The sequence below is a fragment of the Rattus rattus genome, chromosome 2 (assembly GCF_011064425.1).
Source record: "Rattus rattus isolate New Zealand chromosome 2, Rrattus_CSIRO_v1, whole genome shotgun sequence".
Classification (NCBI taxonomy): Eukaryota; Metazoa; Chordata; class Mammalia; order Rodentia; family Muridae; genus Rattus; species Rattus rattus.
The window spans coordinates 172,672,621-172,697,531 of NC_046155.1; the positions used below are offsets into that span (position 1 = coordinate 172,672,621).

The window sequence follows — 24,911 nt, forward strand, 5'->3', positions numbered from 1 at the left end:
CAACTGTAGCTGTCTTCAGACACACCAGAAGAGGGCATCAGATCCCATTACCGATGGTTGTGAGCCACCATGTGGTTGCTGGGAATTGAACTCAGGACCTTGGGAAGAGCAGTCAGTGCTCTTAACCGCTGAGCCATCTCTCCAACCTTTGTTTGGTTTTTTTTTGTTTTGTTTTGGTTTTTTGTTTTTTGTTTTTTTTTTTCTGTTTCAAAAAGCTTTATTTTTACTTCGTCCAAGACTTGGGAGAGGCTCCAGAGGCTCCAGGGTGGTTACACAGCTGCCTAGTGGCGTTAGAGGTTCATTCGGGTGGAGGTGCTGAGGCAGCTCGTGCAGAGCAGAGGCGGGAGCCCCTTGGAAGGTGCAGAGGCCTAGTTGTGCTTCAGAGTGAGGCGCTCAAAGAGATACTCGCCCAGAGACGCCTGGGCCATGCCAGTCTGCGCTGGTTGTGGCCCTGCCACCCTACGTAGGTTGGTCAGGTGGTTGCCCATCTTCTTGATGAGCTTCTCATCCTTATTCAGGAAGTGACTTTCCAAGAAATCACAGAGGTGAGGGTCTGTGCGGGCAGAGCCCAGGGCGTGCAGATTTAAGGGCCTGGTTCAGGTTCTCCAGGGCCAAGGCAGCTTCCATGGCCTCCAGGGTTTTACCCCACTCGTCTTGAGATGGCTTCTGCACATCCTGGAAGAGTGCACGGCCCCCACATTCGTTCTGCAACTTGAGAAGACACTCAGCTCCCTCACGCTTCTTCTTGGCCAATTTGTGGAAGAAGTGGCCTATGCCCTCCAAAGCCAAGTCATCCTGATCAAAAAAGAAGCCCAGAGAGTTAGGAGGCCCGCAGGTGCAAGTTGACCAGGCGGTTCACGGCAGCTGCCACTCCGGTGGAATAATTCTGACGAATCTAAGAGGTCATAGCTGATCCAGAGTATGGAGCTAAACTCGAAGACAATGCTGGCTGGTCCTAGGAGCCGAAGGCGGCAAGGAGATGGTCCTGGAGGCTGCGACTGGAGAGACTTGTAAGGCGGCTGGAAGTTAATAAAGTGGGAGACCCTGGGTCTGTTCCATCCAAACACTGTTGAAGCAAGATACAGATCCTCGGGATCTCCAAAGCGCTGCTCCCTGTTATGTTCTCTTAACACAAAAGAATCAGGAGTAGGGGGCTGGAGAGATGGCTCAGCGGTTAAGAGCACTGACTGCTCTTCCAGAGGTCCTGAGTTCAAATCCCAGCAACCACATAGTTGCTCACAACCATCTGTAATGGGATCTGATGCCCTCTTCTGGTGTGTCTGAAGACAGCTACAGTGTACTTATACATGATAAATAACTAGATCTTTTAAAAAAATCAGGATTGGAATGAAGCAATTGGAAATGCTGTTTGTGGGTTGGGGATTTAGCTCAGTGGTAGAGCGCTTCCCTAGGAAGCGCAAGGCCCTGGGTTCCGTCCCCAGCTCTGAAAAAAAGAACAAAAAAAAAAAAAAAAAAAAGAAAGGAAATGCTGTTTGTTTCAGAACCACCAGGAGGAGGCTTTATAAAATTCCCAGGATCTCAGTTCCACCCCAGGCTAATTAATTGGAGTCTCTGAAGGAGGTTTGGCAGGGCATCTGCTCCAAAGCTCCCAAGGTGATGCCTACATACAGGTGGGAATGAGAATTCTTGCTGCCGACAGGAGTGGTAAGCAGTCACCTGAGCACATGTAACTTCACAAGCTTTAATCCCAGGCACTTAACCTACTGAAAAACTGGTCTAACCCCCTTGATACAGAGCCTTAATTTGGCAACTGTTCTCTTCTTAAAACAAAGCAATAAAAGATCCTTCAGAGTATGTGCATCTCCAAGCATCTCCAAGACCTACTGGTACTCTCATTTCCACAGTCAGTCATATTCTTTGTTACCTAATACGAGCAGCTTTTGGTGGAAGGGTCTGTTCCGACTCCCAGCTTGAGGGGACCTTCATTATGGCGGATGGAGCAGGTTTGGAAGCAGACCTGTGTGGTCGCTGGTCACATGGCATCTGCAGCCAGAAAACACAGAAGGATGAATGCTGGCTGTGCTCAGCTTGCTTTCTTCAGTCTGGGATGGTGGAGTGACACTGCTCTCAATGAGACTGGGTCTTTCTCTCTCTCTCAAACTAACCTAATCTGGAAACTTTCACCAATATGCCAGAGGTTTGTTTCCTAGGTGATAGTCTCATCTTGTTTTGTTTTTGTTTTTTTTTTTTTTAAAGATTTAAGTACACTGCCACTGTCTTCAGACACACCAGAAGAGGGCATCAGATCCCATTACAGATGGTTGTGAGCCACCATGTGGTTGCTGGGATTTGAACTCAGGACCTCAGGAAGAGCAGTCAGTGCTCTTAACCACTGAGCCATCTCTCCAGCCCCTTCTCATCTTGTTAAAACAGACAAATTAACCATCAATTAGCTCTAGTCCTTTTGAAAATTATGTTATTACATTTGTTTTTATTTCTTGAGCTGTGTGTGTGCACGCATGTGTATTACCACAGGTTAGAGAACACATTTTGGGACTGGAGCCTCCTTCCTCTCTGTGGGTCATGTTGATTAAGCTCAAGCCATCGAGCTTGCTGGCATGCGCCTTGTTCCACTGAGCCATCCCACTAGCTAGACTGAGGATGTCCTTGAACTTATTCTGATCCCCCTGGTTGGATTTACAAAGTGTTGATTGTAGGTGTGTCCCACTCTGCCCAGTTTCATACTTAAGGTGCTAGGATTCCAATCTAGAGCTTTGTTTATGTTAGACAAATACTTTATTAGAAGAGTGTGATGGGAGTTGGGGATTTAGCTCAGTGGTAGAGCGCTTGCCTAGCAAGCGCAAGGCCCTGGGTTCAGTCCCCAGCTCCGGAAAAAAAAAGAACCAAAAAAAAAAAAAAGAAGAGTGTGATGGTTTGCATATGCATGGCCCAGGGAGGGGCAATGTGAGAAGGTGTGGCCTTGTTGGAGGAAGTGTGTCACTGTGGGGTGGGTTTGGAGACCCTCCTCCTAGCTCCTAGGATGCTAAGGCTGTTCCTGACTTCCTTCCGGTGAAGATGTAGAACTCAGCTCCTCCTGCACCATTCCTGCCTGGATGCTGTGATGCTGCCATGCTCCCACCGTGATGATAATGGATTGAACCTCTGAACCTGTAAGCCAGCCCCAATTAAATGTTGTCCTTTATAAAACTTGCATTGATCATGGTGTCTGTTCACAGCAATAAAACCCTAGCTAAGACAAAGAGGCACACACCTAAGTACTTTATGAATAATGTGGGATTTTGTTGTCCTTGTTTTTGTTTTGTTTTGGTTTTGGCTTTTCTTTTTTTTTCTTTTTTTTTTTTTCGGAGCTGGGGACCGAACCCAGGGCCTTGCGCTTCCTAGGCAAGGGCTCTACCACTGAGCTAAATCCCCAACCCCAGTTTTGGCTTTTCTTGACAGCGTTTCTCTGTGTGGCCCTGGCTGTCCTGGAACTCACTCGGTAGACCAGGCTGACCTTGAACTCACTCCTTGGTAGACCAGGCTGGCCTTGAACTCAGAGACCTTCATGCCTCTGCCTCGTGCATGCATCACTGAAAGAACCTCGCTCAAGTCTTGGGATGGCGCGCCCCAGGAAACAGGATCTTGATGTAAAAGCAAGAGGCCGTTTAATAATAACAGAGCTCCGGGCCGCGTATCTCACGCAGGAGACAGAGGAGTCGACCCCGAAACTCAAAAGTCAGGGGTTTATATAGGGAAGGCTAGGGGGTTTGGCGCGGTTTCACACAATTGGCTGTTTCAAACAGTGGCAGCTAATTTTTGGCGCGGCTGTAAGTGATTGGCTCATTTAAACATAGCAGTGAGATCACAACACAGCAGAAGAGTACGAGCTGACTGGGGCATTCGGGTTTTTAGAAGCCAGGGGCTTATCAGGGTTTGAAGGACATCGGGTTAAAGTGTGACTCTGAGTAACCTGGGGGAGGTGCCCTCCTGTCAGATGGTTTATGAGTCAGTCCTGATAGCTTGGGCTGGTTCCTGCATTCCTTTTTTTTTTTTTTTTTTTTTTTAAAGATTTATTTATTTATTATATATAAGTACACTGTAGCTGTCTTCAGACACACCAGAAGAGGGCATCAGATCTCTTTACAGATGGTTGTGAGCCACCATGTGGTTGCTGGGAATTGAACTCATGACCTCTGGAAGAGCAGTCGGGTGCTCTTAACCGCTGAGCCATCTCTCCAGCCCATCCTTTTCTTTATCTTTATGGTCCGTTAGTCCTGGCGGCAGGGCTGCCTGGACTTGTCTGGGCTTGTTTCTTATAGTTTAGCCCTGAGTCTGTGGATTTTGAAACTTACTCTTTTAATTTTATATTTTTAAACCTTAAATCTGTATAATTTTCCTTTCATCACCACCCTGCTATGTATTTTTAATTTTTTCGAAAATTCCATACATACCCATACTGTGATCCCACCATGTTTGCCAGCCCCCATTATCAACTCTTTTATCCCTTTCTCTGCCTCATCAACTGCTCTTAAGACAAACGACCTCCAACTTCCAAGTTTTTTTGGCTTTATTCTGTGTGTTCATGTGAGAGCGTGTATGCATGCATGCATGTGCACTGTCTGGATATACACGTCACGTGTGTGTGTGTGTGTGTGTGTGTGTGTCTGTGTCTGTGTCTGTGTCTGTGTGTCTAATACATTTAATTAGGGTTGCTTTCACAAACATTGGTTGGAGAAGTGTTAGCATTTACAATATTGTGTGTGGTGTACTTAAGCTTATCAGTGTCCCATCCTACCTGTGGAGGTCAGAGGATAGCCTCTGGTATCAGTCTTAACTCCCACCTTGCACAAGAAGACATCCCTTTTTCATTGCAGCATATACCAGGCTAGGGGAGTCTGTCTTTGCTTCCTATCTCAAGGTGTGAATGCCTGGATTGAAGACAGACTGACAACCAAGTCCGGTTTTCTATGGGTTGAAGAACCAAGTTAAAATCCTCACATTTGGGGGTTGGGGATTTAGCTCAGTGGTAGAGCCCTTGCCAAGAAAGCGCAAGGCCCTGGGTTCGGTCCCCAGCTCCGAAAAAAAGAAAAAAACAAAAAAAAAAAAACAAAAAAAAAATCCTCACATTTACAACGCGATTGACTGGACTGGACCTGCTCTGCAGACCAGGCTAGCCTCAATTCACAGATCCATCTGCCTCTGACTTCTGAGGGCTGGTGTTAAAGGCGTGTGAAACCATACTGGGATTGACTATAATATGTTTTCTGAGCTATAGGATGGCTATGTGGCCCAGGCTGGCTTGGAACTCTTTTTTTTTTTTTTTTTTGGTTCTTTTTTTTTGGAGCTGGGGACCGAACCCAGGGCCTTGCGCTTCCTAGCTGGCTTGGAACTCTTAATCCTCTTTGCTCTCTGGGTGCTGGGATTGGTTGTAAGTTCTATCATGCCCATGAATGAGCAACACGATTGTCTCTGGGGACTAGATAAAGACTATCTGGAACTGGGGTTGGGGATAGAGTGCTTGCCTAGGAAGCTGCAAGGCCCTGGGTTGGAACCCAGCTCGAAAAAAAAAAAAAAAAAAAAAAAAAAAAAAAAGACTATCTGGAACCTATGACAAAAAGATTTGTTTGTTTGTTTATGTCTACAGTGCTCTGCCTGTTTGTATGCTTTCAGGCCAAAAGAGGGCGCCAGGCCTCATGATAGACACCATGTGGTTACTGGGAATCAAACTCAGGAACTTTTAAAGAGCAGTCAGTGCTCTTAATCTCAACAGCACCAACTTGTTTTTTTGTTTTTTGTTTTTTGTTTTTTTAAAGATTTATTTATTTATTTTATATATGGGAACACACTGCTGCTTCTCCCATTACAGATGGTTGTGAGCCACCATGTGGTTGCTGGGATTTGAACTCGGGACCTTTGGAAGAGCAGTCAGTGCTTTCTTTTCTTTCTTTCTTTTTTTTTTTTTAAGATTTATTTATTTATTATATATATGAGTACACAGTCGCTGCCTTCAGACACACCAGAAGAGGGCATCAGGACTCATTACAGATGGTTGTGAGCCACCATGTGGTTGCTGGGAATTGAACTCAGGACCTCGGGAAGAGCAGTCAGTGCTCTTAACTGCTGAGCCATCTCTCCAACTCTCAGCACTCCTGGACTTTATTTTTTATTTTGTATTTCATTCTATTTTTTTTTTTTTTTTTGGTTTTTTTTCGGAGCTGGGGACCGAACCCAGGGCCTGCGCTTCCTAGGCAAGCACTCTACCACTGAGCTAAATCCCTAACCCCCATTCTATTTCTTAAGATTTATGCTGGGTTTGGTCCCCAGCTCCGAAAAAAAGAAAAGGAAAAAAAAGATTTATGTATTTATTTATTTTATGTATATGAATACACTGTTGCTGTCTTCAGACACACCAGAAGAGGGCATCGGACCCCATTACAGATGGTTGTGAGCCACCATGTGGGTGCTGGGAATTGAACTCAGGACCTCTGGAAGAGCAGTCAGTGTTCTTAACCACTGAGCCATCTCTCCAGCCCTTATTTTTGGTTTTTCATGACAAGGTTTCTTTGTATAACCTTGGCTGTCCTGGAACTCATCCTGTAGACCAGGCTGGCCTTGAACTCCCATTTATCTACCTGCCTCTGCCTGGGATTAAAAGTGCGTGTTAGCATGCTTAACACATATTTTATTTCTGTTTTGTTTGAAGGGCATTTTGAGACACAGTCTTGCTGTGTAGTAATGCTGGCTTCAAACTCAAAATGGCACTGTTCCTGCGTTAGCTTCCCAAGAGTGAGCCTAAATATCATGCTTTTGGGGCCAGAGAGATGGCTCAGAGATTAAGAACGCTGTGTGCTCTAGAGGTCCTGAGTTCAATTTCCAGCATTCACCTGGTGGCTCAAAACCATCTATAGGGAGTTCTGGTACCTTCTTTTGGCATGCAGGCACACATGAAGGCTGAATGCTGTACATATAATAAATAAATGTAAAACAAATAAACAAAAAAACCATTTTGCTTTTGTTGTGTGTATGATGGTGTCACACGCATGTGTGGAGGTGAAAGGTCAACCTTGGATGCTCTTATTCAGGTGCTGTCTATTTTATTAGTTTTTGTTTTAAATTATTCATTATTAATGTGATGGTGGGGGAGTCTGGAGAGTTGGCTCAATGGCGAAGAACACTCATTGTTCTTCTAGAGGATCTGGGCTCAGTTCCTAGCTCCTACATGGGGGCTTCTGCCTATTACTCCAGTTCTGGAGGAATTCAACCCTCTCTTTCTCTTTTTTTTTTTTTTTTTTTTCTGGAGCTGGGGACCGAACCCAGGGCCTTGCGTTTGCTAGGCAAGCGCTCTACCACTGAGCTAAATCCCCAACCCCTCAACCCTCTCTTCTCATCTCCTTATGTACACATTGATTGCACAGAAAAAAATATCCATATACATAAAAGTATCGTGTGTGTGTGTGTGTGTGTGTGTGTGTGTGTGTGTGTGTGTGTGTGTCTAGCGGGTTCACCCATGAAAGAGAACGTGAGTGCACACACTTGCACATAATGCAAATGATGAGACTAAAAGACAAGTGGTGAGTTGATTGGATTCCAGTTTGAGGGGGGTTCTAGTAATGGAACTCGAGTTACCATGTGTGCATAGGAAGTGCTTTTTCCTAGTGGAGAGACCATCTGGCTAGCATTCTGCTTGCTTTTTTTCTTTTCTTTTCTTTTTTTTCTTTCTTTTCCTTTTTCTTTTGTTTCTTTTTGGGTTTTTGGTTTCCCGGATTTTTTTGGTTTTTTGAGACAGGGTTTCTCTGTGTGGCCCTGGCTGTTCTAGAACTTGCTCAGTAGACCAGGAAGGCCTCGAACTCACAGACATCTGCCGGTTTCTTCCTTCAGAGTACTGGGATTAAAGGCCTGGGTAGCCATCACCCCCCAGCACTAACCTTGGTTTTTAGTGCAGGATCTCTTTGTTGGCATATGGACTGAGTCTCAAGCAAGGTCCAGAAACCCTTCCCTCGGTCTCTACCACCCAAGTGCTGAGATTACAAATCTGCACTACAAAACTTTTTTCTTTTTTTAAAACAGGGATCTAGAATTAAACTCGGGTCTGGGCAAGCACTTTACTGAAGTCCTTGTTGGTTTTGAGACAGGATCTCATTCATCGTAATTCTCCTACTTCAGCCTCGTGAATGCTGGGATTACAGGCATGAGCCCATAAACCTAGGTTTGCTTTTGTTTGTTAACAGGATCTCATGAAACCCAGACCTTGAACTTTTGATTCCTTTCACTTCTTTTTGTCCAAAAGCTGTGATCACAGGCATGGCCCACCATGACCAATTTGAGTACTGCATCTTACATAAGGATTTGAGAATGTGTCAGGAGAGGAAGGTGGGGAGGGGAGGGAGTCCTTCCTTCCTTCCTAAGCACCTCCAATTCCCTCCAGGAGGAATGTCTAGTTTTCTTTAGTTTTTTTTTTTTTTTTTTTTTTCTTCCCTCAATAGGTCCATGTGGACAGGTCACATTTTAAGCTTTCTTCTCATTTCACCACACCATGGACGCTGGAATCCCCGTAACAACTCGATAAACACCAGACCAGCTTCATAAATGATCGTGTTGACGTCCTCGAGGAGTCAAAACACCCGCCACTTTTTCTTTCTTTCTTTTTTTCTTTTTCCTCTCTGGGATTGATTGGCGTCTCTGTCACGTGATCCGGGGCGGCTAGCGGGCCTTGGGGTCTTGGGCATCCACGTGGTCTCCCGCAAAGCACGGAGGTGACTCTGCGCAGGCGCGGCTGTCTACGCAGGCGCAAGCGCGTCCCGGGTGCACGGGCTCTCTGCCGGCGGTTAGCGAGAGCGGGATCGGGTGAGCTGAAAGCCGGCGCCATGGTGGAGAAGGAGGAGGTCAGCGGCGGCGGCGGCGGCATCAGCGAGGAGGAGGCGGCGCAGTATGACCGACAGATCCGCCTGTGGGGACTGGAGGCTCAGAAGCGGTGAGGGGCGCCGCCGGCCGGGGCCGGCGTATGGGCCCTGAGGGAGAGGGTGCGGCTCGGTTGTAGAACCGAGTCGGCATTGATGCATTTGGGTTTCCTAGAGCTTCAGAATGGACGAACGGAGGTGTTTCTGCAAAGTATGGGAGGTGGAGATGGCCCTTGTGTAGTAGTGTGAGTGTCCTTGGAGGAGGCGGGGAAGAGGGAAGATTCGAACAGGAGACTCCCTCGGTGTCTGTACCTGGTGATGGTGGGGTTTAGGTGAGGCTGTTAGGGTGTAAGAGGCGGTGGGCATGAGTGCAGAGTGTAGGGGCGGGCTGAGCTCATTAATTTCTAGTTAATGAGAACCTTTGTTGGACGCCCTGGGGACTTGGCAAACCCCACAGGCTCCTCTTGAGGAGTGCTCGAGAGCTAATCCTGACAAAGGGATCCAGGAGAGGCGCTGAGTGGCCGAATTTATTGAGCACACTGCTACAGATGCTGTTTGGTTTGCTTTTTTCCCTTCCCCCTAGACCAGGTTTCTCTGAGCAGCCCTGGCTGACCTGGGACTCCCTCTGTAGACCATGCTGCTTCAAACTCAGAGATCAGCCTGCTTCTGCATCCTGAATGAATACTGGGATTAAAAAGGCATGTGCCACCATGCCTGGCTTCCTTCACATTTTCGGGTTATATTTTGCAGGGGGCATGGATGTTCATATTTTTAATTCCAGTACTCTGGAGGTAGAGGTTGAGGTTAGCCTGATCTATGTAGTTCCTGGACAGCCGGGGCTACCTCAGTGAGACCCTGTCTCAAATCAAAACAAACTCCAAGGATAATTGTTTTTACAGCTTAGGCTGGCTTTGAACTTGCAGAGATCTTACTTCTCTCAGGTGCTGGGATAAAGGCATGCACTGTCACACATTGGCTCCCAGAGCATTTTTCCGGGAAGAGGTTTTAGAATTTTATGTGTTGGTTTCTGTGTATGTTTTCCGTGGTGCTGATGTGGATGCCAAAGGGTAACTTTGCTCAGTCAGTTCTTGTCTTTCACCTTTATGTAGAGTCTGAGGTTTAAACTCAGGTTGTCAGGTGTCCGTCAGGCATTTGAGACGCGCACTTTACTTGGTGAGGCACCTTGCTGAGCATTTTTTATTGAACAAAATAGGCTCCTTCCCAACTTGAAGCTTATGTTCTGATGGGGACTAAGGACCGTATTCCTAATTAATAAAGTTCCATAGGAATAAGACTCTAGGATAGTCGCACACCTGACACTGCAGCACTTTGGAGGCTGAGGATGGAGGAGTGGGCTCAAAACTAATCTTCAGTACAGAGTGAGCTATCCAGGGACACCTTATCTCAGAAACCAAAGTGCTGCCAAGTATGGTGATCCAAGCCTTGACCCTGTCAGGGGCAGGTTAGGTCTACGTAAACGCCCCAGTCAGACCAGAAAACTGTACATTGGTGAAGTGGCTCATGCTTTTAGTCCAGTATTCAGGAGGCTGAAGAGGGAGGGAGGCACCAAATAAACAAGATGTGTTGGTGCACGTAGGTAAGTGCAGGAAGATCAGGAATACACGGCCTCAGCACGGTGGTATGCACCTTTATTCTCAGTGAGCTTGAGCCCTCATGGCCTACATAGTGAGACCCTTACTTTAAAGGGGGTGGGGGTAGCATGGGAGCTGAAGAGCAGCTCTTGGAAGTAGGCTCAAATCTCTTTCCCCTCATCCACATTATGGCCCACAACCACCTGTAACTCCAGTTGTAGGGAATCTGAACTCCTCTTTTGGCCTCTGGGCACTGCACACGTGTGCAACACATACATACACTCAGATGCACACACGTAGACAGTTTCTGAAGAAAGAAGGGATGAACATATTTTATGATATTGTGCTGTAAATGAGATAGCACATGAACAACTCCCGCGCCCACAGAGGCATCAGTAGACTCTGATTAGACAAGTATTAAGCAACAAAAGAAGGGACAACATTAGAGTACTGAACCACTGACATCCCTAAGAGGTTTTATGAGCAGTTACAGTTTCAGCCTAGAAGTGGGATCCTGTGCTAGGCATGTGTGTTTTACTTGGGTTATAAATATTCAGCTTCATAGCCTACCCCAGCAAATGGTTTATTTTTCTTTTGAGATGGGGTTTCACTCTATCCCAAGTTGGCATCAAACTTGGAGCAGTCCTCCTGCCCACTGCTAGGAGAGCTGGCATCATAGGTGCAGTGACATAGATTTATAATCCCAGTGCTTCAAGGTGGCTTCAGGAGAGCCAGGAGTTCAAGGCTGGCCTGCTACATAAGGCTATCAAAAACAAGAAATTTTGAGTTGGGGATTTAGCTCAGTGGTAGAGTGCTTGCCTAGCATGCGCAAGGCCCTGAGTTCGGTCCCCAGCTCCGAAAAAAAGAACCAAAAAAAAAAAAAAAAAAAAAAAAAAAAACACCAAGAAATTTGTTTGAAGCCTTCTGTCTCTGAGGATTGTAGTAACAGCATAGTTAGCATAGAGGTTTATGTTTTGTTGGCTGAAATTTGACCTGTGCCTTGTCTTCCGGCATATCACTTAAGCATGGTGGTGTGCTCATTGGTGTATAGCTCAGCTATTACAGAGTCCTGGGTTCTGTCTCTTGTACTGTATATAAAAGGGCTCAGTAGCTGATGTCCATAATGTCAACCCTGTCTCCTCCTTCTTAAAAACAAAACTAAAACAAACCCCACAAAGTTTAGGAAATTATGGGCTTCTTTAGGAAAGTGCTACTTTCCTAAAGAAAGTCTGGTAACTAATGGATGAATCACTTGTTTAAACTTGGAGAGGTCAAATAGGATCCTTTAGTACCCAGGTCCTTTGTCGGGAGCAGCCTTACTTCCCTAGAAGAGAATCGGGTTAGGTGAGAGCATAGAATGAAAAATAAGCGGGTCCACAGGACTGAGGCTCCACTAAGCTTGCAGAGAGGCCTAGCATATGAAGCCCTGAGTTGTACCCAGTAGGTTAAACAAAATGTTCTTCCCCCAACCTCCCAAGACAAGGTTTCTCTGTGTAACTTTGGCTGTCTTGGAACTAGCTCTGTAGATTGGACTGGCCTTGAGTTCATAGATCCTCCTGCTTCCGTCTCCCTAGTGCTGAGACTAACCGTGTGTGTAACCACTACCTGCCTCAAAACATGTCTTTGAACTGGGGACAGGAGATTGTAAGGGACAAGATGGAAGCATGGGGCCCAAGTGCATTTCAACAGGGTCTGCTGTTACCCAGGTTGGTTTTATGCTCAGCCTGATCACCTTGACTTCCGGTCCTCCTGTCCTTGCCTCTCTCTGTGTCTTTGCAGTGCTTGGATTACAGCTGTGTGCCACACAGCATTTGTGCTGTGGTGGGATGGAGCCCAGTATTTTGTGCTTGTTAAAGTACTTTATCAACTGAGTTAAAGGCGGTTAGAGCTTCATGTTTGTTCTTTTAAGGAACAGAGACCTGGGCTGCTGAGAGGACTCAGTTAAGAGCACATACTCCCTCAGGAGGTTCGCGTTCAGTTCCTGGAACCCACACGGCAGCTTCTAACTCCTACAACTCCACTTTAGGGGATTTAGCTCCCTGTGGTTCCTGCACACATGTGGTGAACAAAGATGTGTGCAACCAAATACAACAAAATAAATAATAAATATTTTTATATTTGAAAAAAGAAACAAGGTCTTGCTTTGTTCTTCCTGGGTTCAAATGATGGTTGTTTTTTTTTTGGTTCTTTTTTTTCGGAGCTGGGGACCGAACCCAGGGCCTTGCCCTTCCTAGGCAAGTGCTCTACCACTGAGCTAAATCCCCAACCCCATGATGATTTTTTTTTTTTTTTTTTGGTTCTTTTTTTTGGAGCTGGGGACTGAACCCAGGGCCTTGCGCTTCCTAGGCAAGCGCTCTACCACTGAGCTAAATCCCCAACCCCATGATGATTTTTTTTTTAAGTTTTTTTTTTTTTTTTTTTTTTTTTCATAAATTCGGTGTTTTTATTTTTTTTTTTTTTTTTTTTTTGGGGACCGAACCCAGGGCCTTGTGCTTCCTAGGCAAGTGCTCTACCACTGAGCTAAATCCCCAGCCCCTTTTTTAAAGTTTTATTTATTATGTATACAGTGTTCTGCATGCACGTATGCCTACAGGCCAGAAGGACATCAGATCCCATTACAGATGGTCGTGAGCCACCATGTGGTTGGTGGGAATTGAACTCAGGACCTCTGGAAGAGCAGTCAGTGCTCTTAACCGCTGAGCCATCTCGCCAGCCCCTCAAGTGATGATCTTCCTGCCTCAGCTTCCAGCATAGTTGGAACTATGTATGTTTGCTTGCTTACTCATGGGTGCTGTTGAGTTTTATAGGTGAGACGGGATGATCACATGGCTAAGGTATAGGTTGGGGAAATGGAAAAATGTGTATGTTATGCATATTTTTTCAACTCAAATAGTGTGCCTCAGACAAACCTCATTGACTACACTGTTGCCACGGTGCAAACTTCTGTATAATTTTTATGCTCATGTATTTCTGTAGGATTGAGTCCTAGAAGGGGATTTGCTACTTCATTAAGTGCTGACTGTGTACCAGGTAGTGTTTTAAGCCTTTTTCATGTAATTGAGCCATTAGTAAGCTATGGTCTTTGGGGTACTGGCATGTGTGGTTAAGATTAAAACATGATACTCATTTTCGATTGCTGCTAAATAAAGAGAATAGTTCCAGACCTCTCATTCTGAAGAGCTGTGTTGTAGTGGCTGGGGATTGGGGGGTTAGAAGCCATGCAGTAACCTGGTTAGAAGCTTTTTCTCCCTTTTTGTAAAATTTTTCACAGAATATCCTCTTTTTCGTGTCTGCAGTTCTCTATGTGTGTGCTTTGAGACAGGGTCTCGCTCTGTAACAGCTAGTCTGGAACTTTGGCCTCCTGGATTTACAGTGTGAGTCACCTCTCCCGGCCAGCTTTACTCTGTACTTTTGATTCTCCTGTCTCAGCTTCCTGAGCAGCTGGTATGGCAAGCCTGAGCCATTAAGACTTTAAATATTACTGCTGCAAGGAAAGTTCTGGAGAGGTCATTCTCCCCTGAGTGTGCCATCGTAGGAAAGGCACCTGAGGTTGGCCAGCTTGCTCAGTGGGTAAAAATGTTTGCCGCAAAACCCAACAACATGATTTCAGTCTCAGGAACCTAAAAAATGGAAGAACCGAATGAGTTTCCCTTGACCTCCTCATATGTGCATGCATACATACATCACACAGAATAAATAATGTAATAAAGAAGTTCTAGAGAAAGGCTTGTGTGTTAATGATTTTCTCGTTTGTGTGGTTTATTTTGAGGGTATAATCTATACAGTCACAGTGGCAAGGATGTGAGAAAACGGTGGAATTGCATCTAGTCAGCAAACAGGTGAACAATTGGTGCTCTGTTCCCTGCTCTCCTTTTAAACTTTATTATTTTGTTTGTTTTGAGACAGGGTCTAGGAAGTAGTTATGTAGGCCAGACTAGTCTTGAACTCACAGAGATCTGCCTGCGGCTGCCTCCTAAGTGCTCGGAAATTTATTTATTTATTTTAAAGATTTATTATATATATATATATATGTACACTGTAGCTGTCTTCAGACACACCAGATGAGGGCATCAGATCCCATTACAGATGGTTGTGAGCCACCATGTGGTTGCCAGTATTTGAACTCAGGACCTCTGGAAGAGCAGTCAGCGCTCTTAACTACTGAACCATCTCTCCAGCCAGGGAAATTTCTTTATTATTGAATGTCTGTGACAGGTGGTATATATCTTAGCAGATATATATGCAGGTCAGGGAACAACTTTGTGGACTTGGTTCCTATTAACTTTCGGTAGCTTCTGAGAATGGAAATCATGTCCTCAGGCATCTTCAAGCAGCAGACATTCTTGCTTGTGGCACCTGAGCCAGCTGACTGCCTTTTTGTCTCCTTTTCTTTGAATGTGAACCCACTCCATTGATTGTGCTGCCCACAGTCAGGGTAGGTCTGCCCTCTTTCATTGACCCTTTATATAAACACTGTTGTAGAACATACCCAGAGCTGTGTGTACATGGTGATTTTAAATCTGATAAAGTCAACAGTGAATATTAACCTCCTCAGGCTCTAAGGAGATGGCATTGGGGTGGGGGAGTTTGAATGGGCCAGAGAGGAAGAAGTGTGTTACGGGGTGTGGGATGTTCTGATTTTGAAGTCTTGGTGAATAGTCTGATAATAGGCAATAAACCTAGTACAGTAGTATAGACAAGTCCTGAACAACTAAATGTGAGTGTAGATTTTATTATCTGGGAATGTAGCGCCTTCCTGTGTGCATGAAGTCCTGGGTTTGATCCCAGTACCAAATACATTAGGCAAGAAGGTGCACACTGGAGGTAGAGTCAGGAGGGTCAAAGCTCCATAGTTTTAAGGCCACTTGGTAAGCATGAGACCCAAGTCTCAATTCTTTTTTTGAGAGTGAGTGTTGAAAAATCTAGATTCAAGTGTATGACTAGCCAGGCTTTGGTAGTGAAGGTGGGAGTTTAAGAGAAGTTCAGTAAGTCTGTCTCAACACCATGGCCTTTTTCTTACATGCCAGGTGTTATTTCAGAATCTAGATGATGCTTCTGCTTATGGTCCTAAGAGGCTTGAAACTCAGGTCAAAGGTCAAGGTGGCTTCAATTTTTCAGTAATTCTCTTGCATTTATCTGCCTTTTTTTTTTTTTTTTCTTCCCTTTTTTCTTCTTTTTAGGAGCTGGGGACCGAACCCAGGGCCTTGCACTTGCTAGGCAAGCGCTCTACCACTGAGCTAAATCCCCAAGCCCCTGCCTTTTTTGTTTTTTAAGACAGGGTCTTTCATGTAGCCCTGCTGTCCTAGAACTTATCTGTAGACCAGAGATACATGACCTGCCTCTGCCTCTTTAGTGCTGGGATTAAAGACGTGTGCCGCCGCTACCAGGCTTAAATATTAGCTTTTAACATTTTTCTTTTGAGTATTAATTTCTACCACATAGCCATAAAGTTGGCTTTCATGTAAACTAGTGTGTGTGTCTCATGCCTTGCTGAGGTTTTTCTTTTTCTTCATCTTTTAGAAAGGGTCTCATAACCCAGGCTGACCTCAAGGAAAGAATAACCGACCTTGAGCTTCTGATCCAGTGCTTGGGATTATAGGGTGCCCCTCCATGTCCAGCTTTGTTTTGCATTAGCTTTAGAACTGTATTGTACTGTAGTCGGCCTGAAACTTCCATTCTCCTTCTTAGGTTTAGAAGTGCTGGGATTTTAGCTATGCACCCCAGCACCTGACAGCCACTGGGCTTACTAAAGACTTTAACTCTTAAGTAAGCCCTCACCGATTGTGGAAGTCATTTTGAAAAAGAGCCCCTGGTATTCTCCAGGTGCTTTGTTTTTTGTCTAATTTTTCTTTGTAGAAATCAAAATAATTCCCCTACCTGTTTTTGTTGTGCTCAGGTTGGCCTAACTATGTGGCATAGCATGACTCTACCCCTGAGCCTGTCTCCACCTCTCCAGTGCTGCAATTACAGGTGTGCACCCACACCTTCTTATGCCTCCATGTGTTTTGCTTGTGTGCTCCAGATTAAATAATGCTCCTCTTACTGAGCTGGGGTTATACTTCATTAGTAAAGCACTTGCCTGCTCTGGCAGGAGCCCCTGAGTTCAGTCCCCAAACCATAATAATTATACTGCCTTTTCAGCACCTCTTTGGTTACTATACTAGTCTGAGTGCGTGTGCACACAATCACTCCAGTCTTCTATTAACTGTGACATCATCTTCTCACCCCATGGCTTCTAGTGCCTATCTCGTGCTGTGCCCCTCATTTCACACTTCACATTGGTCCTTTCTGCACCACTTTGCACCTCTTTGTTTTTGCTGTCTCTGAAAGTGGTCAAGCCAGGCAACCCCTTCTTTTGCTTTTTTTCCTTTTTTTCTGAAACATGTTTTTGTGTGTATAACAGCCCAGGCTGTCCTGGAACTCGCTTTGTAGACCAGGCTGGCCTAGAACTCACAGAGGTCTGCCTGCCTCTGCCTCCTGAGTGCTGGGACTAAAGGTGCCCACCCCACCCAGCTTCAGGTGTCCCTTCCTGAGCTCATGTGCTTACAGGTTTAGGTTTCTATAGTGGAATGCTTTCTTTCCAATTATCTGTATGTTGGCTGGTTGTTTATTTCGTTTTGATTGAAGAGCACCTTCTCTGGGTTTCTTTTTGTTGTTGAGATAAGATCTTTGTGATCTAGTCTGGATGTGAACTTCTGAGATCCCTCTTGTCTCAGCTTCCAGCCGCCCAGATTACAGATACACTCCTTCAGAAAGGTTTCATCATTACCACTGGTCTGTTTAAAATTGCGTCTTCCTTTGTCCTCTTTTTAGACGTTTATTTTGTATTTCTGGGGATCCATGCAGTACCTCATACATGCAAGGCTGAGCTGTAACCCCAGCACCATCATCTAGTCTTACGTTTAAAGAGCTGCTTTCTTTACTGCTCTGTACATTGTGGAGAAGATGCATGGTACCTGCTCAATAAAGAAGTAATTTTCTGTGCAGAATTGTTTGGGACCAGTTTTCTAGATCTGAAGGTTCAGTGGTGGTTTTGTGGTACATATAGTGAAAATTAAGTTTTCTTTTTCTATTGTTCTGTGATTGAACAAGTCCCACTATTTGGGGTCATCGGATTAATAACATAGCATGTGTTTCACAGGCTTCGAGCTTCTCGGGTGCTGATTGTCGGCATGAAAGGACTTGGGGCTGAAATCGCCAAGAACCTTATCCTGGCAGGAGTGAAAGGGCTCACCATGCTGGACCACGAACAGGTAGGTACCATCTGGTTGCCCGGTCTCCAAGAGGCAGTGCTGTGTGTGAGTGCTGCTGGGCAAATCCGGTTCAGTGACACTGTAGGTGGGAGACTGAGGCCTGGATGCAGGCTTATGCACGTATGTAGCCTTCAGCACCTGAGCTGCTGATTCAGAAGGTCTGGAGAGGTTCAGGAATGAGAACATATAACAGACATCTCAGGTCAGTGTGATGGCACTTGCCTATAATCCCAACACTCAGGAGATTGAGGCAGGATTATAAATTCAAGCCTAGCTTTTGTTACATAATGAGGCTCCTAAAAAAGTCATAATGGGGCTGGAGAGTTCTTCCAGAGTACAAATCCCAACGTTCACATTGCAGCTCAAAACTGTCCGTAACTGCAGGATCTGACATTCTCACATTCATACATGCCGGCAAAACACCAATGCACACAAAATAAAGGTATATAAACAAACAAAAATAGTCAAAATATTCTTGTACGTGAAACTCACCAATGTTACTTTGAAAAATGTTGAATCAGAGAGAAGGTATATAGAATGCATATACAGAGGATGGTGAGCGTCCAGTATTAAACTGTACATCATATGGAGATAGCACAGCAGTGCCCGGTTCACATGCAGCTTTCTCTGGCCTGTCTCTCCTTCGGGGTTGGAAGTGTGTGTTTATACATTTCCAAGCCTCACTGACATGTAAGTTTTCTAACAATTTTTTGCTGATTTGCTTGCGTCTTGGTCTTTTGAGGCAGGGTCTCACTGTAGTTCAGGCTGCCGTGGGACTTGGAGTGTAGCCTCAAGCCTATGAGACCTTGCCTCAAAAAACTAGAACTTTCTACTGTGATATGAAGAAAGCCATGCCGACTTTTGTTTGTTGGTTAGTTTGTTTTGTGACAGAGTTTCTCTGCAGTTCTTGACTGCCCTGGCACTTGCTGCGTAGCCCAGTCTGGTCACTGAGATGTACCTGCCTCCACCTCCCGAGTGCTGTGATCGAAGGCAAGCATATGCACCTCCATGCCGGGCAGGCTCCACTATGTAGGGATTGGCTGGGAGCCTATGTAGACCAAGCTGACCTCAAACTCATGGAGATCAGCCTGTCCTCTGCCTCCATAGTGCTGAGATTAAGGGACGTGCCATAGGTTCTGGCGTTTTTATTGCCATTGAGGTAGGATTTTGGTTAGCTCTAGCTGACTATGTGACTTTCAACTCTGATCTTGCCTCTGTCTCCCCAGTGTTCTTACAGGCATGAGTCACCACACTTATTTATGAAGTGTGGGTGGTCAGACCTGGGGCTTCATTGCTTCTTAGATATTATTGCCAACTACGCTATATTCCCATTAAAAGTTGATTAAGTTAAACCTAAGAGGAAAGTGGTATGGTTATACATACCTGTAACCCCAGCACTCACAAATCAGAGGTAGGATTGCTGCAAGTCTGAATTCATCCTGGGCTACATATCAAAGCTCTCATACAGCAAACATTTAAAAAAGAAAGAGAATCGAAGGAAATACATATCTGTGAGCAAACAGGACAATATTTCTTTTTTTTTTTTTTTGGAGCTGGGGACCGAACCCAGGGCCTTGGGCTTGCTAGGCAAGCGCTCTACCACTGAGCTAAATCCCCAACCCCAGGACAATATTTCTGAAGACTACAGTGCCCTCTAGAGGTAGGAGCAAATCTGAAGAGGATTAGTACATACGCCACCAAGCAGTGATCTGGCTGTGGGGTTCTAATGCATACCCGCTGTGTGAGGTGGCTCTGATACGGTGTCAGGAGTGCGCTAAGGACGCCAACTGTTGGGAGGCATGGGCTGATTTTCTTCTCCTACTCACTTGGAGGGCCACAGTGCCTTTTCCCTGAGTGTTCTCCCCTCCAGCTACACGGTAGAGAACCTGGGCAGTGATCCAAATATAAAGGCACTCCAGGGTTGGAGTTAGGTGTGGTTTCTAATGGACTTCCTGTAGCCTGTGCTGCTCAGCCTGACTAGCCCAACTCCATCAGATAAATTTAACAGTCTGTAAATACACTCTGCTTCGCCTTCTGCAGTTTCTCACAATGGACTTCTCAGACTTTGTTTTCATTTAGATGAGGGTTTGAATGCCTGCCCCTTACCATATTATTTAGTTTATATTCATACATCTTAGAGCACTTCCTGGGAATCCTGGAGCACTTAGGAACAGGGTGCTTACAGCCTGGTTCTCATTCTCAAAGCACTATCCAGAAGCCAATCTGGCCTCCTTAACTCAGATAGTGATACAGAGACTTGAGAGGTTTTTCCAGGGTTCTGATCTGAATTAAATCATAGCGATTAAGGAGGTATTTATCAAGTTGTAAGACTGCTTTAGGCAAGGGGTCTTTTAAGAGAATCTGCTAGAACCCTCTAGTGAATATTCATTAAACAGTTTAAAGAAAAGGTGACAGCCACCTGACCAGCCTTGGCCTCTGTCACCAGTCAAGATGACCTCTATTATTGAAGTCCATCACTAACCTAGGTCGTCTAGGTGTGTCTGAGAGTAATTGTTGACTCAAGATGTGCAGTCTACAGACCTCTTTACAAGTGTGCTACATGCTGTAGAGAGAGGAGAAAGGGTCTGAGCAGTAGTGATGAGGTGTCAGGAAGTGCACTGTTACGAGGAGCAGGTTAGAATCTGCTGGCCTATATGCAAGAGCTCAAAGCCAAGAAGAGGTATAGAGGATGACTTAACTGTCTTTTTGTTCTCAGGATTACTTTAGTTTTGGAACCTGCCACCATCTGCTAGATAAGTAAATTGAGGGAAAAGAAATTAGGTCCTGGTTTCCGCAGACCTCAATCTTGGTAAGGAGTCCAGGGCCCATGCCCTTAGCCAGCTTACTGCTGGGCTACACCTGGGCTACATGTAGGCCAGGAATGGGAACACAGGGTTTGGGGCAGTTAATTGTTGTTGATGGCTTATCTCCAAAAGGTGGTAGATAAGAGCACTCAGTAATGAAGTCTGGTGGGGTGTCCAAGAAGATGTGACTTGGGTGGGTGGCGGGGGCAGTGTGCACCAAGAGTGACTTGAGAAATGGCACCAGCTTGCATCGTTGAGTTGGTTTTGGAACTATGCAGAGTGAAGTGCATGGACCCTGAGATGGAATCCTCACAGCTTTACCTGACAGAGCCTTCTGGAAACTAGAATCTCGTCTTTATCCATGGAAGAGAAGAGCCAGGGTCTGTGCTCAGGGTCGTAGCATATGATGTGATAGGTGATCTCCGTGGAATGATGAGTGTCTGTACTGGGTTTCTATGTATACTTAGTGATTGAATCAGGAGTTGAATCTAACCAGACTGGTCCAGAGCCATTGCCCTTAATCCTAACAGGATATGGTGACTTAAAAACGTGACCCTGGTAGAAGGTGTTGGAAAAAATGTCCTTTTTACAGGACAGCTCTGGCTGTCCTGGAACTAGTTCTCTGTAGACCAGGCTGGCCTCGAACTCAGAGATCCACCTGCCTCTGCTTCCTGGGTGCTGGGATTTAAGGCGTGTGCCTCCAACTCCCAACTTACCCCATTTTCTTGATACTGAGAAAGAGTTTGTCTTTGGATAGTTGGTAGGTACCTGGGGAGGGGCAATGCAGGGAGATGACTTAACTTCCCCTGAACCTAGTTCTGGTGAATTCATTTGCTAATAAGTTAGATGTTGTGTGTATGAAACACTTTTGAGTGATATGGATGGACTCTACTCAGTAGTCCTGGTCTCTGAGGCTCCACTAACTTCTCCCCCACACCCCTTTTTTTAAAGATTTATTATATATAAGTACATTGTAGCTGTCTTCAGACACACCAGAAGAGGGCATCAGATCTCATTTCAGATGGTTGTGAGCCTCTATGTGGTTGCTGGGAATTGAACTCAGGACCTCTGGAAGAGCAGTCAGTGCCCTTAACTACTGAGCCATCTCTCCAGCCCAATGAAGAGGTCAATTACTCTGCTTGCTTCCATGCCCCCACGGGGTGGGGAGGGGGTTCTTCCAGTACAGGAAAGGTCAGACTTGATCCTGTATGTACTAGGGAGGCACTTTACTGAGCACTAGTAATCACTTGTTTTGCTAGCAGTTAAAAATCTACACAAATGTAAGTAGAGAAAATCTTAAAACTTCACTTGGAGAGAATTTCCCTTGTAAACACAAGGGGGTGCTCTTTCACCATCGATGGTCAAGTTTATAAAGCTAACTGTTACAGCCTCAGAAGGAAGGACAGTCGGCTATCCTAGGGTTTCTATGGCTGTGATAAATACAATGACCAAAAGCAGTTCAGGATAAAAAAATTTTTTTTTTATTTCAGCTTGCAGCTTTCAGGTTACCCTATGACTGAGGGAAGTTAAGGCAGAAATGTGGAGACAAGGACTGAACGAGTCATGGGGAACACTGCTCATTGGTTTTCTTGGCTTACTTTCTTACTTAGATAATGCAGGACACCTGCCCAGGGTGCCACTACCTACAGTGGACTGGGCCCACGTACACCAATTATTCATCAAGAAAATGCCCCACGGACTTGCCTGCAAGCAATCTAATGAAGGCATTTTCTTATTTTGAGTTTCCTCTTCCCAAATGATTCTAACATATCACTAACTATAACTTTTCCTTTCTGATTTGTCCCCAATAAGATATTAAACAGTCTTTTAAAAAGTTCAAGCACTTTAAAAGTTCAGTCTCTTTAAACATCCAGCATACCTTTCAATGTTTCTCTAAAATACCCAAGTCTCTCAACTAACTGTAGGCTCCTGCAGAATTAAAAAAGAAAAAAAGAAAGTTAAGTGCTTTCTTATTCTTAAGAGGGAAAAACCTGAACACAAAGTCCGACAGTATAAACCTTGGTGTCAGGCGCCTCTGACTCAGGATTTCCTGAACTCCAAAGATCTTGAGGAGCTCCATTCCACAGCTACTTCTGTCTTTGGTACTAGCATCTCCAAGTGCCGGCATCTCTGTGGCAACTGGGCTGCATCTTCACCACAGGCCTCTTTTGGGCTCTCTTCAGGCAGTCTGACCCTGCAATACCTCAGCTGCTCTCCATGACTCCTTTGGCTGCTATCATAAGGTACGGTCTTGGCCCTCTGGACCACAGCTTCTGTGTGCTGACCCTGAGCAAACATTTCCCTACTAGATTGCGCCTCAGTGATGCTGGCTGATCTCTCGTTTTCTTTGAGAGAGGCTTGTCTATATCGTTGGCTGTCCTAAAACTAAGCAGACAAGGCTAGCCTCTAACTCAGATCCATTTCTGTCTCTCAAACTCCAGGATTAAAGACCTGGATTGCTACGCCCAGCTACCTGTTTCCTTCTTTTTTAAAAAAATAATATTGTCAACGTTTTTTCTTTTTAAATTAATTATTTACATGAGTACACTGCAGCTGTCCTCAAACACACTGGAAGAAGGCATCAGATCTCATTACAGATGGTTGTGAGCCACCATGTGGTTGCTGGGGATTGAACTCAGGACAGTGGTCTTAACCGCTGAGCCATCTCTCCAGCCCTGCCTGTTTCCTCCTTAATCACAGCTGATTCTTCAGCCCCACTGTCACCAAGGGTATTGTCAGAACAAAGCAAAGGTTTCATTTTAGTAATTCCAGTCTCCTAGTAATCACAACCAATTCTTCAGCTCCAGCTTAACAGAACTTCAAACTCCAAATTCAGAATATCACTCACGTGGCCCTGGTGGTGCCTCTGCTTCCATTCACAGCTTTGCAGGCCAGGCCCCTCTGGTCTACGCAGCTTTCAGCAGTCTGGCCTGTGAAGCTCCTATAGAACAGCCCATTAAGTTCTCAGCCCTCTGGCTTTTCTGCCATCAGTCCCAAATACTTGTACAAAACTCCCCCAAAACAACATGAACAATGTGATTGGGTTTGTACCAGTTTTTGTCTGAGGGTTTTCTTTCTTTTTTAAATTATTTATTGTATGTGTATGAATACACTGTCATTATCTTCAGACTCTAGGAAGAGGGCATCAGATCCCATTACAGATGGTTGTGAGCCACCATGTGGTTGCTGGAAATTGAACTCAGAACCTCTGGAAGAGGAGTCAGTGCTCTTAACCGCTGAGCCATCTCTCCAGCCCTGAGAGTTTCTGTTGCCTTGATAAAACACTTGACAAAAAGCAATTTGGTGAGGAAAGGGTTGGTTTGTTTGGCTTACATGTCCCTAGTCCATGGAGGTAACAAAGGCAGGAACTGAAGCAGAAGCCATGGAAACGTGCTGCTTACTGGTGGCTCCTCATGGCTTGCTCAGTTTCATACCCAGGACCACCTGCCCTGGGATAGATAGCACCACGGACGTGCTGGTCCCTTCACATCAACCATTAATCAAGAAAATGCACTACAGACTGGCCCACTGGCCAATCCAATGGAGGCAGTTTCTCAGCTGAGGTTTCCCTTTTCTAGATTATTCTAGATTGTGTAAAGTTAACAAAAATTAGCCACGACTGTCTTCCCTAGGGATAATAACAACAATTATGTTGTGGGCATTTTAAAGTCCCTATATAGCCTAGATGTATTTACACTGATGTATTTACATTTCAGAAAGACTCAAGAATTAAGGAGAATTTTTTTTCTAGGTATCTCCAGAAGACCTTGGAGCTCAGTTCTTGATTCGAACTGGGTCTGTGGGCCAAAACAGGGCCGAGGCCTCTTTGGAACGAGCCCAGAATCTCAATCCCATGGTGGATGTAAAGGTGGACACTGAGGATATAGAGAAGAAGCCAGAGTCCTTCTTCACAGAGTTTGATGCGGTGAGTTCCTTACAGCTTGAAGTGGTTGGTAGGAGAACGCTCCGTGTGGATCCGTGCTTCCAGCCCTAGCGCTTGGGAGTCGAGGGAGGACTGTTCCAGGCTGAGGCCAGCGGGGACTTCATGACAAGATTAACTGTAGGTGTGCAGGAGCTTTCAAATCACACAGGCCGAACTGTTTTCCCATGTGCATTTATAAACTCTTTTCTTCTTTAGGCTTGACACGTTGTGTAAATGTTTATAAGTCGGTCCTGTTAGACCTCCTGTGGTTGTTTGTGAGGTGCCTTCTGTCTGCCGTCCTGTGTCTTGACTTATGTTATCTGAGACTGGGTTTCAGCATTAGCGTTTATCTTCCTTCAGAATCTTTGTACGTGTGTTCTGAAAATGTAAATTTCTGATTTTGTTGCCAGTTGTACTTATTTGATAGAAATATCAAGCTACAGCCTATGTTTTGTGTTAAGGAAGGAAACAAGCAAGCAAGT

General features: G+C 45.2%; 1 protein-coding gene and 1 pseudogene across 1 annotated transcript in view; one reads left to right on the forward strand and one right to left on the reverse strand.

Annotated features, from left to right (window-relative positions):
- Nucleotides 1-368: 368 nt before the first annotated feature.
- LOC116894499 lies at nt 369-907 on the reverse strand (annotated as a pseudogene).
- A 7,829-nt stretch (nt 908-8,736) lies between these two features.
- Sae1 (SUMO1 activating enzyme subunit 1) overlaps nt 8,737-24,911 on the forward strand; it is a 53,380-nt gene continuing 37,205 nt past the window's right edge. The window contains exons 1-3 of the mRNA XM_032894379.1: nt 8,737-8,932; nt 17,592-17,703; nt 24,259-24,432. Coding sequence (XP_032750270.1) covers nt 8,826-8,932; nt 17,592-17,703; nt 24,259-24,432 — 393 coding nt within the window. The 5' untranslated portion in view covers nt 8,737-8,825. The remainder of the gene's footprint in view (nt 8,933-17,591; nt 17,704-24,258; nt 24,433-24,911) is intronic.